Below are 15,898 nucleotides of genomic sequence, written 5' to 3' on the forward strand. Positions count from 1 at the left end.
AGAGTTTCAGTGCCTTAAAATGAGCATTAATACAGACAGGAAAACCCACACAAATATTTTTTGAGTTTTGTTGAGGAGGCAAGTACAGAGGTGAGTACAAACGTTCCTATTAGAAAACTACCTAATATCGCATGTAGTTTATACATGTCGTCCCTAAAAGCTGGGATCATTACTTGAAAAAATACAGATCATTGGATCTCATGCAAAATTATAAGCTGATAGGAAATACTGTAAATGAACACGTTTCCAGAAGAGCTCATCTTCCACTGTGGTATTGAAGTGATGGGTCAGATTTTCAAAAGTCCACTGGACTTGTAAGCTCCCTCTAAGGATAAGAGCTGCATTGTTTTAGGCAGCCTCTTCCTGCAGCAAAGAAACCCAACCCTGTTTCTTTTTTCTTATGGGTTATGCCTATAATAAGACCAAATGTAGGCCTCTCTTAGCACTACATGATTGATTCATGGTAGATTTGATTCCATTACAGTTCTACAGATCTATCTCATTATTCCTAGTTGCTATTTTGTATTTGCTTGTCTTTAAGTGTAGTAGTCTAACTTTTATTTTTGTAAACCACAGAATCTCATATTTGCAAGTGGGTTTTCAGAAGTGTCAGCAGCTGCTTTCAGAACAGTATAAGCTGCAATGTTATACCAGTTCCTTTTGTGTGGAATCAGACACTGAAGCAAACCTTTGGAGACCTTGTGTGCTCTATAATCACAGTTCACCAAAAGCCATCAATAACTACTCATTGAGCACAGATTTTCAGACAACTGTGTGATCTGTTTTATTTGATGTAGTGAGACAGGCCAGGAAATTGGCATGATAGCATTTCTAAATCCTTGATACAAGACATCTCCAATATTTAAAGAAGTTTTTGATATAGTTACTTGGGGCATTGTTCCCATGTATGTGTTTTAGAACAGCTTTAAGTATTTTTTTTTAAGTCAAAAAATCATTTTTGCTGTGTAAACTCTCAGTTAATTGAGATAAACATAACAGTGATCCAGCAACTGTATTTATAGTATCACACAAGAAAGTGTCTGGTGTTAGAATCAAGCTCTCTGGACCCAACCGTCATAGTTTTGGGGGGCTTGGGACACACTGGAATCACTCCACCTCCAGTTCATAAGGCTGCATCCCTCATGGGAAATCTGAATTGCATTTTATCAGTATTTACTGTCTCACAAAACAGCTTTTTAGAGATTTCTTCCTCCTCACTGTTCAGAAAGTTTGGAAGCAGGGAGACTTTTGAGCAGCAAGACTGTCTGGCTTGTTGAGCCCAAGGAAGGTGCAATCAGCACTAAAAGCTGGGATAACTGAGACATTAGGTGTAATATGGAGGGGAAAAGGGTTTGCTCACTGTTAGTTTCACAAATTCCCATCTTTCATCTATGTTGAAATCAGTGAGCCAGATGTATAAACATACTGCTGGGTAGGGCCTATGAAATGTGGCGGTGTTCAAGGCCAGGTTGGACGGAGTCTTGGGCGACATGGTTTAGTGTGAGGCGTCCCTGCGCATTGCAGGGGGTTGGAACTGATGATCTCAAGGTCCTTTCCCACCCAAACTATTCTATGATTAAACGATATATTGCTTTGCCAAGAAGATAAACTACTTAACAATACAGATAAAATACTTTACCAAAAGGTAAATTACTTGTAGTTGAATCCCATGAAAACGACACTCCAGAAATGCTATGTAACAAAATGTAGATACTATGTACTCTTCCAATGCTTTTTTTCTTCCAAAAACTAAGTATTGGATAAAAAAATAATGCGTGTACCTTCTTGATCTGTTACATCTTGCCCTCGAATTAAAAATAAAAATAAAAATCAAAAAACTAGGCAAGTTGTCTGGTTGTTCATAACTGTCCCACAAATCCCCGTTACTTGTATTTAAATGAAGGCAGTTTTCAACAAATGCATTATCAATTACAAAATTCTTAATGAAGAGGTACTTAATACTTGATGTATTTATTCCACTAAATACCATTGCCATGAATAATATAAAAGTGTATGCTAGCGATTATCAAAAGGCAAGGTCAAATAACCCATTATTCAGATCAAAACTGAGAACATGCATCTTAACACCTGACTTACGCTGTGATCAGCTTTACTGAGCTGTTTATAAAAAAAGGAGAAAATTAAAAGGCACAGGTCCCATACCCCAAAATAATTATTTTGTAGAAGTAAAAACAGGCTTCTGACACCATCAGCAGAAAATGAGGTACTGCTGAAATTCAACTGTACTGGCACAGATAATACACACTGAGATCTTGAAATCTGTGCTCTCTCATGTTCACTCTCTGTAACACTTCAGTTGTAGAAGGCGTGATTTTTTTAATATGTAGTGTAAATTACAATCCTTACATAAATTATATATTGTTAAATTACAAAACTCACATGAATTATATATTACATTGTTAAATTATAATATAGTAGGTATTATAAATATATAAAGCTTATTATAAGTTATAAAGAGTAAACAATGGAGACTTTTTCATTTGTGTAAGTTTATATTTGTTAGAAAGTACACTTAATTTTTAATTGTGTTAATCCCTAGAACTCTTAGACATCTACAGAACAGTAACTAGAATCATTTTGGTGGTACCACACAGCATTTATTTCTCTGATAGGTGATTTTCAACACTTATAAACCCAAGTGCTGTCAGTAAATGTAACATCATTGAAAGTTTTTAGTGCATAATTTAGAGTTTCATTTACTTTACCAAGTTACTTTTTAAGATGCCAACCATTGCATCTTTTTTAGTCTTGGCACCTTGATGGAATCTGCTGCAACTCTTTTTGAAATATCAATTCCAAGGGGAGCTCTGGAAAACAATAGAATTGTATTATTTGTTAAAAATAAAGAACATTATTGCTGCATCCCACAGATGTGCACAGTCACAGACTTTTATACAATGAGCATGGGAATCACAGTATTTTTGCAGACTGCCTGCACTGTAACACTGTGTGACCATTAAAATGGTCCATCTGAAATTGCACCTAGAAACATCTTTACATTGAGGACGTTTGCCTTTGTAGCCATTCCAAACTCAGGAGAAGAGACAGTTGTGATTTCAAGGCTATTTTTTGGAGATGATTTTTTTTAGACTCTGATTTTAGTTGATAATTCATTTTGCATCTCTCTGATGAATGCAAGATACACTAGACATTCACAAGTATCTTCTGTGATAATCTTAAACAACGTATATAGCAAATAAAACTTAGTATTCTATTCACTGAGATATATAAAGAGAGTTATTTTTGAAGAGTATTTTATCAATTTTTCATCTGAAAATTATAAAACAAGGGGTTTTTGCCCTGAAATCCAAGGCTGTTTTCCTGCAAATGGAAGGGAGGGAAAAAAGAAGAGTCAAACTTAAGACTAGCTGGTACTTTGAAATACTAGAGTTTTGTTTGGCCGTTAGCCTAGGATTTACTTCAATCCACAGAACAAGTCTTAACTAACGAGTTATTAAAATAATCAGTATTATCAGTAAAAGAAAAAAATATGATCAGATGCTATATGTTAAATATATAATTTTTTTTAAAATTGATTCCTCATTATGAATACACAGTTTGACTTGGAGCACTTTGATTTATGTCTACAGTGACTGAGAAGCTGGGGGGCTGTATTATAGCTTAACTTGCTCCAGTTTTCCCAGCCCACAATAGTAATGGGAAGATACCTGGAACTGATACAATGGTAATTGACATTTCTGAGCCAAAACACACATAAATGCCAGACACCAGCATCTGCATTTCACAACTACATTGAAAAGGGAGTGCTGGTAACTTTTAAAGGTTACCAGCACTGCAAAGACACTCCTCATCAGCCTCTGCTACTCTTTTTAGGCTGCACCTCCTTCCACTTTCATTGGCCGTAGTAAGTGAAGAAATAGACTGTGAACAAATCGAGTCGCTTACTTTGGTTCATAGCGGATGCCTTCAGTACTGTGTAAAACACCGAGTCCTGCACGTAACCTTTCAATGCCATTCCTAAGCAAGAACACAATTATGTAAAAACGTTATGTCAGAAATATCTGAATATGCATATGTGGTTCAGTCACCATGTACAGAAGCTCTTGCCTCTGATGTCAGCTTTTAAAGAACATTAGAGAAATGCACGCAAAGGAAAACAACACTTACCATGCAATCATAACACCGTTATCAGTGCATAGTCTTGGAGGAGGACACAGAAAAGCAAAACCATTTACATCTGCCAAAGTCTGTAGACCTTTTCGGATATACTGGTTACTTGCAACTCCTCCTGATGCAACCTGAGAGCAGTTTCAAACAGAAAGAAGGCATTAACTTGAAAGTACTGATGGGTCACACTCAACATTCTATTTAAAAAAAAAGGTTATCAGATGAAGTTCTGAAGATGGCAATAAATAACAAACATGTCTGAAGATTAAAACATATCTTTGGAGATGAAAACATATTAGAAAAGGGTATGAGAAGTAAGCTTTACTATACTAAAAGACATTCACAGAATCATAGAATAGTCAGGGTTGGAAAGGACCTTAAGATCACCTACTTCCAACCCCCCTGCCATGGGCAGGGATGCCTCACGCTAGGCCATGTTGCCCAAGGCTCTGTCCAACCTGGCCTTGAACACTGCCAGGGATGGAGCATTCACCACTTCTTTGGGCAACCTGTTCCAGTGCCTCACCACCCTCAGAATAAAGAGCTTCTTCCTTGTATCTAACCTGAACTTCCCCTGTCTAAGTTTAAACCCATTATCTCTTGTCCTATCACTACAACAATATGAATAAAATGAATAAATGAATAAAAGCATAACTAGAACAGCTATCAAGTACTGGAGAGGACTAGGTCAAATTACATGGCCTAAATTATTATGAAAGGTCAAATCAGATGGTAAAAATAAATCTCTATCTCAAAACCAAACTATAAAGACTTTATTGTAAATATTTATATGACTATTACTTTAACCCTGGTATTTTAACAACATAAACTGACACCTTCCTCAGTGTCAGTATGTATTGTACTTTCTCAGAGAGAAAGTACAGCAAGGCATCTCCATCTTCAAATGATGTTATAGAGCCAAATATAAAAAGGGGGGGGAGGGGGACGGGGCGGAAACGTATACCCACCAGAGTTGCATTTTTTGATGACAATATGCTATTTTTCATGCAGAACAGCATGGCTCGGTATGTCCGCTGCATAATATGCACAGCCACTGCGTGCTGCACAGCAGCAGCAATATCCTTAACACAGGAAAGGATCTCACCTTCTTGAATACCTATGGAAATGCATGATCAAATGGGTTTTCCTGAGTATACATCATCAAAAGCATGGTTTACATCTGACCTTGTTTAAAAATACCTTCTTCTTTTTCTTTTTGTGTAATGGTGTTATTGACAATGTTCTGAAGTCCAGAGAAAGAAAAGTCACAGTTACGATACTGTTGCATGGGAAGTCTTAACACCAGCTGCTGTCGGTTTCCAGCCTGAGCCAAGTGCTCTATCGCCTTCCCCCCAGCCATGCTGTGGCACTCAGGGTGCTTTCTTAAGGAGAGTCTTCTTGCTACCTAGGGACATAATAAACAACAAACTTGGAATGGAGCACTACGTTAACTCCTCCTGTAACTGCATCCCTGTATTGTAGTCCGTGGAGTAAAACTTGACACCACAAAACCCAATCAACATGCAATTACAAACAGGGCGCGATAAGGCTAAGGCATACACCAGCTGGATTTTTATTAGAAATGCAATTCTAGAACAATTTGGGCAAACATGAGAATCAAGAAATTTTGAAGGAAACATTAATTACCCAATTTCTATGCTACAGGAAACACACACAGACTGCCATATTGTGTTACCAGATAAACAGGAACAAAGTGAGTTTCAACCTTCAACAATCCCCTCTTTGATTCTACTCGCTCCCCCACTTTTTTAATTAATACACACAAACACTGTTTAAAAACTCTGCTTCTGTTGGGTCACTTACAGTTTTGTTCTCAATTTTACAGATAGTACCCAAGACCTGGAAAACTTTGATTATGAAAGCCAAACCAGGCTTTTCAAACTGTACGAGAAACTCGGTAAGAAATGTTTTAATATGTATTGTTTTAAACCTGACAGCATCCTTTAAAATATCTCTATCCATCTTCTCAAATTCATACTACTCGTTTATATAATGGGTGTCCATGAAACTTCCAACACCAGTTTTGGTTACGTTGTCTACTTGTTAAAAATCAATTTGCATATGTTACAACTGATGCTGTGTATAGATTTTTAAGAGCTTGTTGTGTATTAAATGTATAGCATTTCAAAATAGAAAAAAAAAGAGTAAGCTTATACTGCACTGTATTCCTGTGCTTGGGCTGATGACAGCACTACTGTTATCTAGTGTAAAGGCAATAAAAAAGAAAAATCTAGATTTGCTTACGTTAAGAAGTACTACCTTATCCAGCATGTCCCCTGGTGCTATATCTATGGACTGTCCAAGCAGAAGGAAATCTGAAACTTCCTGTGCTACTGCCAAGAGACAGTGGCCTCCAGAAAGCAAAAGCACCAGGAAGGGAAATTCCAGGTGATGGGTCAGCCTGACGGTCAGGGCATGAGCCTCCATGTGATGGATGGGTATGAACGGCTTCTGGTACTTGCTCACTAAGCCCAGGCTGTACTGCAGCCCCACACCAAGGCTCAGCGCAAGTCCTGGCTTGACTGTGGTGGCGACAGCGGTGAGGTCAGGTATGGAAACGCCACTGGCACCAAGCGCCTCTTTTACCACTCGCTCAATGTTTTCTCTGTGAAGCTGCTGTGCCACCACAGGAATTATTCCACCTGTTCTGGTAAAAACAAAGAACTACCATAGATTTGTATTTCCTAACATGCAGAATGGCACAAAACCAGATTTCAAACACCTCTTAACCTTGCCAAACCCTGCCTGTCTCCTCAGTACATTCTCAATTGCCTTGTTTAGTGTCAAGAGCATCTCTGAACTATGCACTGAAGAGAGCATAGTTATCTCTGGGAGGTCAGAAAAGGATGTAACTTGCCTTTTTTGGGTACACATACCTCTTAAATGGATCTCAACACTGTTCCAAAACAATGTCTGTTTAATATTCACAACCCCTCACTTGTCAGTCCATGTACTTAGCCACCAATGCCTACATTGGATTCATTTTCCCTTTAGAAATTGACACATTTGGTGGTTTTAACAGTAATAATGATTTCCTCTTTAATTCAAGCTAGAACAGTCTCTTTTTGAAAGAAAATACTGGAGAAAACTTGTTAAATGCACTGCATTTCTTTCCTCACCCATAGTGGTACCTTGGGCAGGATGTGTTTTGTAAGAAAACTTACTAGGTTTTCTGGAGGAGACTTTTATATGGAAGATACTACAAGTTAAGAATGACAATAAAATCATTAATAAGGCGAAAGCTCCAAGAGAAGTATGTTCTTACTGTAAATGGACTTCCTTCTGACAGTGCAGCGCCTCCCCCAGAACGCAGCCGGTATCGTCCACCACGGCAGCGCCGGTGTCATCGCAGCTCGTCTCGATTCCCAGCACCAGCTTCCGAGGATGCCGTTTTCCAGAGGGATCAGATCTGCTTCTCAGCCACGCAGCTCGGCCGTGTTTAGCTGATTTCAGAAGGCTTTTGGCAATGCTGTTCATTGTTGGTGGTTATGTCTAGAAAAGAACTGAGCAGTTTATTATTGCTGGAAAGTCTTCAAGCATGTGCTCTGATTTCCTGAAGAGGTGGTACTGCTTTTCACGTTGCGAATGACCACACATGATACTTAAGACCCCGCGAAAAAGAAAAAAAAAGTTATTTAAGAGTTGGGTGCTACCGTCTTTGTTTTACCTCAACCATGCTTCAGGAGTAGCTCTTCGCCCACATCTGCTGCCTACGGTGCTTCTGCAGCCCTGGGGGAGAGCATCAACCGCAGCGTAACCCCCAGCCCCGCGGTGCGAGTTACCCAGCGGTCGTCGGTCCCCCGCTCTCTGCAGATTTACCTCCAAGGACCCTCTTTGCTGGCCCACCTTCAAGCGCTCACTTCCACCCGCAGCAGGCCGGTAGCAGGTACAAGCGGACGGTGCGGCCCGACCCGGTCCACCCGCGCCGTACCGCCGTATCGCGATATATCGCCAGGTCGCGCCCTCCCCTCTTCCCAGCGGCACGTTTCCGGAGCACCGGCGGGTCACGGGGCGGTGCCGGTGGCGCTGGCCGCGGCGCTGCCGCCTCCCCGCGGCGCCGAGCGGCACGGCAGCCGGCGGGGCCAGCGGGGCCGCTTCGCACGGCGAGAGCTTCCTACAGCCGCCCGAAGGCGCGGCCCTGCCCCATACCCCGGACCCCGGTGCCGCCCAACGCCCGTCACCACCGCCCCGTGGCGGCAGACCTCTGCCCGCGCCTCACAGCCGCGGCACTGGTACACAGGACAGGGACTGTCAACGGGCTGGCCTCGCCAGGGTCGGTATGCGAGAATTACACTGTACATACAACCACCACAGAATTAATGACTTCCGACTCATCACCTTTTTTTAACAGCATCTTTATCAAGAAAGTAAATAGCCAGCAAATTACCTTTGCAAGAACAGAAGTATGCCACTGGGGGCTTTTAATTTATTTTTAACTTTTTTCCAGCTCACTGGCTGTCACTGCAACCCAAATGTAAATGAAGTCTTAAATAGAGCCCTCTGTCAAATCTGAGCCGTTTTGGCTGGCAGATTTCAAAAGTCATCCTTTTTTCAAGACAGAGAAATTAAGTGCTCAAAGCTCTACATGTACCTCCTTCACTCTAGTTCCGGAGTTGATTAAACACAAGATTACTCCATACACTAACATGGCATCCTCCACATTTCCAAGACATGCAAATTATCTATAACTTTTTCTGCAAAATCATACAGTTAGTCCATGTGATTTGCCTATTCACCTACTTCTACTTTGGCTTCTATTCTAACTTAGGACCTACAGAGTTTATCTTCTGTGTTCCGACCTGGTTGCTCTATAATGGAGTTGCTTCTCCTCCACCAGCCACAGCAACCCTTTCCCCCACCATCACACGTCTCAGCTACTGAAAAATAACCCATTAGTCAGAAAACAGTCAAAAATCCACACCGTAAAAGAAATTTCAGTTCTCAGGATGTCCCACTTAAGTCAGTATCCTGGCAAGCAAACAAAATCAACACAACAGTGGCAACTTGTAAAAGTGTACATAAACTGAGCAATTGAGTTGATGTAGAAATCCCCTGAGCTGACATTTAAGGACTTTCTTCGGTCATTATGACAAAAGAACAAGCACAAGAACAGGTAAGGCATGACTGATCCCATCAGTTTATGCTGTCTGTCACAGTACGTACTGCTAGACAAACCTTTACAATGCAGGAACAAGTACAACCACCTACAATGCATACAGCAGAAACCAGGTACTCTCACTCAATCTAGGACTACAGCCTCACCAGTCCTTGCATGGAGGATCCTGGATTTACACGTAAAGTTACCATTTGCATTATGTTGACTGGGTGTTTGTGAAACACTGCTCTCTATTTTCAGCTGATACTCGCTGTTACTTCCTTACAGGTCACTTGCATCACACAGGCATACATACAGTCTCAGCGGGGATTACACTTTAGAGCTGGGCCTGCCCAGCTCTTCATGGAAATCTTTCTTCTAAAGGTTTCCAATTCACATTTAGGTGTTTGAAAGCATGTTCTTACAAACTCAACTTTCATTCCAGACAATGCTGCCGGCTGTAGGAACTGTATCTCAGCTGTAAAAGCATCTTTCACTGAATACAATTAGACACTAGGCACAGCAGACTACTCAATTCCTTCTCCCAGGGAGCAGCAGTAGCCGTGTCAGGGGCAGTGAGTGTCAAACCTTCCGCTTAGTATTTATTGATGCCAAAGATTCGAACGCCATGCAACTGTGGCAGCTTGGGGATGAGCACGGTCAGGAGGGAGGTTGTGTTGAGGATGAAGTGTGTTGGATCGTACTTTGTGTAGAAACTTGCCAGGAAGTACCTGTGGGAGAAAAGGGAGCAAACTTAGCTGGTGACACCCTTGTCTGAAAAAGAAGCAAAGCTAAGTAGAAGAAAGTGCTTTAGTAATCAGTACTATTTTATTGGTTAACCACCTTTCTATTCCTGTACTAAATATCTCACCTGGGGCTCTGGAATATCTACAGCACAATTATGGACCAAGTCTCTTCTTCCCACCCTTCTCACGGTGCTGAAAAGCAACTCTCAGGTGGTGTTTTCCTCCAGCACTTCTCCCCATCCCTCAAGCTGGAGTCTGGCTTCTGCAGCTACGAGCCTCATTTATGATACAGGTTTTAAACACTTACACCAAAATAGTAGCCGTTCTGCTACCCTAGCAAGCTCAGTGAGGAAGCATTTGACATTTTTCAGTGCAAAAATCACTTATGCTGAGCACATCTGTGATAGGTATGACTTTAAAATGCTTCCTATCTGGCAGATGTTTCCAGCACTGCTTTTAAGCTAGTCGAGAATCTGTTCAACTGCAAGAATAAGGAAATGTGCCTCAGAAAATCCAATTCACTACCAACTTCTTTATGCTTTGAGCCAATAATTTCATCTTGCTCTTTGCAGAAACTAGTCACAGAAACGAGGCTATCACATTGTTGGGGTTTTGTTTTTTCCCCAGCAAAACAGAGATGTTGTTTCAGCTACTTATGCATTATTAGTGCACGAAGAGAACCATACACAAGCATTATGAATACAAAACCAATTTCCCAAACATGATGCAGGATCTTCCCCCCTGCCTCTCTGCCATGCAAGTGGACAACTTCCTTCAGGGAAAAACAGAAAGACTTTTTAAAGTTGGATATTAGATATGTTTCTGATGTCCTTCAGTTACACATCGTACCTTTGTCAACAGAGACAGGCAGGGCAGGATATCTCATCTATTTACGTAACTAGTGTAAACAGAAAACAATCCATACAACGCAGAACTGACATGCAAAATCCTGGACCCCACTCCTCAGCACTCACAAGTCACTAAAGCATTAATAAATGCTGTCATGTGCCAAAGGCACAGTTTGGATTTTCAATATTCATGACTTCATGATCTCTTAAAGAACTTCAAGAGTTAACAGTAAGGTTTTCTCGTTTCTTATCTTTAAAATCTGCCCCATTAATGACTGTACAAACTTTGACTTCAGTATGTGAACTGGAGCGTCAAAAGCTGCAGGAAGAAAGATTGCTGATAACCTGTAAACATGCACTTGCTACCTCTGCGATGTAGAAACACACAAACAAGTAAAAAAAAAGATAAAATGCTTTTACGATGTAAATTGCAACCCATTTGCAACTTTAGAAATCATGACTTTATGATTCCATTAATCCAGAATACAGTTTTGAACTCACAGAATTATAGGAGAGATTGTGAAGAATTTTCTTGAAGATGTAAATTGTACTCCATAATCCAGTTGTTCCCAGTGTGTTAGTAGCCTAGCTTTCCCCTGATCCGGTGTTTCAAAAGGAGTTCCCTTTACTGCATGCAAAAACACATACATTCCCTGGGGAAAATAAAAAGGGAACACAGTGGCACTTTTAGCTATGTTTTTTTAATAATTGCTACATTGTCAATGCATTTTAAAAACAGAGAGTAAATGAATCCTCAGCTGAAAGAGCTGCTAGCCTGTAATGACAAATTATCACAGAGGAGGGAAGACACAAGAAGTGATTTGCCCCAGATTGCGCGGTCAGTGGCACACTCACAATTACAGCCAAAGCCTATGCGACATCCAATCCACTCTTCTACAGGAGACAGCAAAAATTGTATGAAATAAATTAACAGAATTTTAACCAGCACTGTCACAAACTCAAGGCTGCTGATGTGTATTACCACTTACCTAACACAGTGTTAGCTGAGTTAGGAGGTAGAGTCTGCACAAAGCAAAATCTATCTATGAATAATGCCAACATTACAAGAACTTTAAAAGCTTTCTCGACCCAAACCCAGCTTCAAACGCTTGGAAGCTGACTACCAGCAAGCTGATGAATACCATCTGTCCATCTCTTTGCTGTTTCTCCTTTACCACACTGGACTTCCCTTGTGATTGTTTCTATTCGATGGGAATGTGCCACCAATTTGGCATGTTCCAAGAGATCAATTTGGGCCCATTGACTTCAGACAGGGGAGTCTGTCCTCTTCCAGATCTAACAAACATTTGTTCTCTATCAAAGCGAGCACACCAACTCCAAGGAAGAGTCTCTCTACCAGAAAATATCAGACTTCCTTTTCTTTCTTTCAGGTCCTTTCTTGTGCACATACAGAAATTGTTATAGAAAGCTTTATATAGAAAAAAATATGTTTCTTTTCAATTGTTATAAAGGAGGTGAAATCTGAGCAAGTCATTTCAAGTCATCTTCCCTTTCTCTTTTTCGGAACTCCTGACTGGAAGCCTGTTAACCTAAGAGAATTCATTAATTTGCTTAATTAATTCTTTGATTCATGATGTTTGCAGCATCTCATTTTTAATAACTAAACCAAGAAGACGCTTTTAGGACAGATCCACATGCTTACCTCACATTTTATTTTGCACTGGTATTTGCAGAAAGGAGCACCAGAAATGCTTTCAACATCAGCTAAGAGTTCTCCAGTAGAGGAAATCCAAGATTTTGTTGTTTGTCAAACCATTCAAAGATTTGTTTCCCAAAAAGTACCATTTAAATGCTGAAATATCCAAAAGTGCAGTTTATACTTATCTTTTAGGCTTCCACTAGGAAACTACTTGCCAGTGCATGCTCTCATCCCTGTTGTCATTATAGCTACTTGCTATAATGAATTCGGTAAGGCATTTGGGAAATATTTAGAAATACTCATCTCTGCCAACCACCATCTTCCCAGGACAGGCATGTCTGATGCTGACAAGGATACTGTACACAATGCTCTACTGTTGCTTGCAATGCCACTATTGGTTTTAAACCTATCTACAAAAATAAAAAGCTTGAATAAATATCACTTTATTTTTCACAGGATTCAAGAGGATATTATTCCACCTCAGCCTTTAAAGTGAATGATCACCCTCCTAAGTAAGGAAGAAGCTATCTTTTTGTTAAGGCTTCTTTGCTGTTAATCTTTGAAAGCTGAGTTCGCAAACCTCAAGTATGACATAAAATGCTGGATTATGGCCCTCTTTTCATACATCACTCATCCTCCCCAAACCAGCCAGCTCATTTGTGGATAAGCCAAGCAGAAGTGATGTTTTGGCTAGCTGGATTTCATTACCCATACAGCCTGGCTATTTTTCTCTTCTCCTGCTGCTAAAAATAAGTATGTATGAACAACTTCTCAAACTCTTACAAGAAGGGTACTTACCAGGTTGTGAATCACATTTGTTAAAGTCCAGGCGACAGGCACGCTAAAGAAAGGAATGCTGAGCAAGACAATGTGCAGCAGGCCAACTCCGAGTGCGTACGTCAGCCACATTCCACGACTGTTCATCACCCGCGTGTTTGGATTTACCTCGCTGTGGGCAACGCCTACGTTCATTTTTACCCTATAAAACAGATCTGTTTGGAGATTGAGACTACTGTTATAGACAAGTACTTAACATGTACAGTTTCCAGATTTGATAATGGCTGTTTTAAATCAGCAGGTCTGGCAGGAACACAGTGCATAAGCCAAGATGTACCTCAAGATTTTCAAAGTACGGTTTATAGAGAAGTCAGTACAAAGGGGCTGCTGGGAACAGTTTGTTTAAGAAAAGCCCAAACAAATAAAGCCCACAAGCCTGCTGCAGAAGGGACATTTTAAAAAGAATAGTAAGCTGTGCTCTTGTTAGCTGAAGTTGCAAACCTGTAAGAAATCAAGCTTTGTAACCGTTGTCCTCTCAATTCTTTCCTCCATCCACAATGATATCTGCAGTTCTTACCCACTTCTATCTCAACTTTCCTCCTGTTTCTTGCTCATGTAATGGCTAGTGAAGAATTCTGCATACACCAATTGCCCAGCTACCTACCGCTAGGAAGAACAAGGACTGATTGATGCTTGCTTTTCCTGCAGCAGAGCACAGATTTCCTTCTCTCCCCACCTGTTAGTTTTCAGACAGACATTTCCATCTTTCAATATGGATGAAATTAGCCAATGGCTTCAAAAGTTTTCTAAGTGACAGCCACAGGCAGAGACACACAGACCAATTTCATAACACTGATTTCATGAGGAGATTGCCAACTTACTGGGGATAACACTGTATTAAAATCTGTACTGATAATTATAAAAAATCATTGCATATTTCATACTTACATGATCTGTGAGACTATTTATATTCACTTATGGGCCTGGGAGGGAAACTTTATAACTTCCTTCTAAATCAGCCTACAAAGCACTGTTTAACCAGTAAAAATAGCTTGCTTTTGGTAGGCAGTTTGTTTCTTACGCTGGCTTAGCGCCACAAAGCGCTGCAATACCCAAATATTTTGCAATATTAACAGTGGACTGTAAAAATAGGTGCGATAAACCCAAAACCGAACCGTGATCGTGCTGATTTTAATCAATACTTATTGCAAAGTATTTCAAACCGCGCACTCGCATGGAACACATTACCTGAGATGGGTGAAGTGAGGTTGTTCCTCCCTCCCTGGGATACAGCGCCGCCGGTGAGCGAGTACCTGCACACACACCTTCGCGTCACCTGCCACCTTTCCCTGTTTTCCTTCTTCCCTTAACTAACCAGACGGACTCCCTCCCTCCCTCCTTCCCTCACCCAGCCCGCCGGACCCGTGTTTTCCCTCCCAGCCGCATGGAAGAAGCGGGACCCGGAGCCTCCCCGCAGAGCCGCCTCCCTTCCGGCCACGCACCATGCAGGCTCCCCGCAACCCATCCTCCCGCCACCCCGGCCCCGCCGCCCGCCTCAGGGCCGGGCCCGGCTGCAGCCGCCGAGCGCCCCGAGGCCTGCTCGTAAGCACAGGCAGCAACCCAGCCCGTCTTCCCACCCTCCGCTCCCCGAGCGCGGCCCCACCTCTACGCACACCCGCGGGCCGCGCTGTGGCTGCGGCCGCCGAGGAGCACGGGCGGAACGCAGACCGCCACCCGCAGGTAGAACCCGCCGGCCGCCCCCTGGGCAGGGCTGCCGCGGAGGGGAGGAGCCCGGCCGCCCGCACCGCCCACCGGAGCGGCGGCGCCGGCGGCAGCAGCGGGGAGTGGGGCGGCGCGGAGGCGCAGGTAGCGCAGCTCCCGGGGTATGGGGGGACGGGCGCCGGGGCAGGGCCGAAGGGCGCTGGGGCTGCTGGCTCCCCCGGGAATCTGGCGGGGCGAGGATGCTGTTTGCCCCGGGCACCGCAGCGGGAACCAGGGCCTAGGGCTAGGCCTGGGCCTAGCGGGGCGCGGCGTCCCGCCTCTCGCTCCGGGCCAGGCCCCGTAGGGAGCGAGGCCCGCAGGCCGGGGACTCCCCTCAGCTACTTTCCCCTCACCTCGCCGGGGCGCGGCGACGCGGGCGCAGCCCCCCGTGCTTTTGTTCATGAAAAGCGGAACCGGGAGCTGGGGACTGTTGATGTGGTTTTAGGTAAACTCGAGGGTGACCGCCGCGGGTTTTATCTGCAGCTTGTGTCTCTTTCGTTTCCGTCATAAACTGGAGAATTACCCGAGCCGGTGGACTCCTGAGAAAGGCGGCTGTTGGAGAGGCTTTGGGGTGCTGCCAGCTATGAAGTTGAAGGAGTTTTTGTTTGCAGTTTATCTGCTGGTGTGTAGTATTACAGCTGTTCAGAGAGCCCCCGTTGCAGCGGTGTCTGACTTTCCTTTGAGGGGTAAACAGATCGCATTAGTGATGGCGCTCAAGCACAGAAAGCACTGTGTCTTCCCACCGAGCACGGGTTATAGTATGTCTGCCTAGTGAAGAGTTGTAATAGTAACATGGCTTGAGCCGAAATATGTGTCTTTTAGATTAGATATAAGGAAGAAG

The 15,898-nt window shown here is 42.7% G+C and overlaps 3 protein-coding genes across 21 annotated transcripts in view; 1 reads left to right on the top strand and 2 right to left on the bottom strand.

Annotated features, from left to right (window-relative positions):
- Nucleotides 1-2,493: 2,493 nt before the first annotated feature.
- OSGEPL1 (O-sialoglycoprotein endopeptidase like 1) lies at nt 2,494-9,558 on the bottom strand. Of its 11 annotated transcripts, XM_030485527.2 has the most exons (9): nt 7,990-8,151; nt 7,838-7,899; nt 7,436-7,662; nt 6,415-6,817; nt 5,350-5,554; nt 5,118-5,266; nt 4,150-4,280; nt 3,928-3,999; nt 2,494-2,828 (listed from the first exon to the last, which is right to left on the bottom strand). In XM_030485527.2, exons 3-9 carry the CDS (start codon nt 7,645-7,647, stop codon nt 2,738-2,740), a joined length of 1,263 nt encoding a protein of 420 aa, XP_030341387.1. In that variant the 5' UTR covers nt 7,648-7,662; nt 7,838-7,899; nt 7,990-8,151; the 3' UTR covers nt 2,494-2,737. The 11 variants fall into 11 exon arrangements, with proteins under 11 accessions (XP_030341387.1, XP_030341390.1, XP_030341391.1 ...); XM_030485530.1 differs by lacking the exons at nt 7,838-7,899; nt 7,990-8,151 and adding an exon at nt 9,475-9,558 and having other exon boundaries at nt 7,436-7,673; XM_030485531.1 differs by lacking the exons at nt 7,838-7,899; nt 7,990-8,151 and adding an exon at nt 9,475-9,543.
- ORMDL1 (ORMDL sphingolipid biosynthesis regulator 1) lies at nt 8,559-15,091 on the bottom strand. Of its 9 annotated transcripts, none has more exons than XM_030485540.1 (5): nt 14,970-15,091; nt 14,545-14,609; nt 13,318-13,511; nt 11,361-11,512; nt 8,559-9,996 (listed from the first exon to the last, which is right to left on the bottom strand). In XM_030485540.1, exons 3-5 carry the CDS (start codon nt 13,489-13,491, stop codon nt 9,861-9,863), a joined length of 462 nt encoding a protein of 153 aa, XP_030341400.1. In that variant the 5' UTR covers nt 13,492-13,511; nt 14,545-14,609; nt 14,970-15,091; the 3' UTR covers nt 8,559-9,860. The 9 variants fall into 9 exon arrangements, with proteins under 9 accessions (XP_030341400.1, XP_030341398.1, XP_030341399.1 ...); XM_030485538.1 differs by having other exon boundaries at nt 14,960-15,088; XM_030485539.1 differs by having other exon boundaries at nt 13,318-13,498; nt 14,960-15,083.
- The window catches only part of PMS1 (PMS1 homolog 1, mismatch repair system component), a 46,783-nt gene continuing 45,972 nt past the window's right edge, over nt 15,088-15,898 (top strand). Inside the window, exon 1 of the mRNA XM_030485519.1 lies at nt 15,088-15,162. The gene's annotated coding sequence lies outside the window, so the exon portion shown is untranslated. The remainder of the gene's footprint in view (nt 15,163-15,898) is intronic.

The sequence above is a fragment of the Strigops habroptila genome, chromosome 5 (genome assembly GCF_004027225.2).
Source record: "Strigops habroptila isolate Jane chromosome 5, bStrHab1.2.pri, whole genome shotgun sequence".
Lineage (NCBI taxonomy): Eukaryota > Metazoa > Chordata > Aves > Psittaciformes > Psittacidae > Strigops > Strigops habroptila.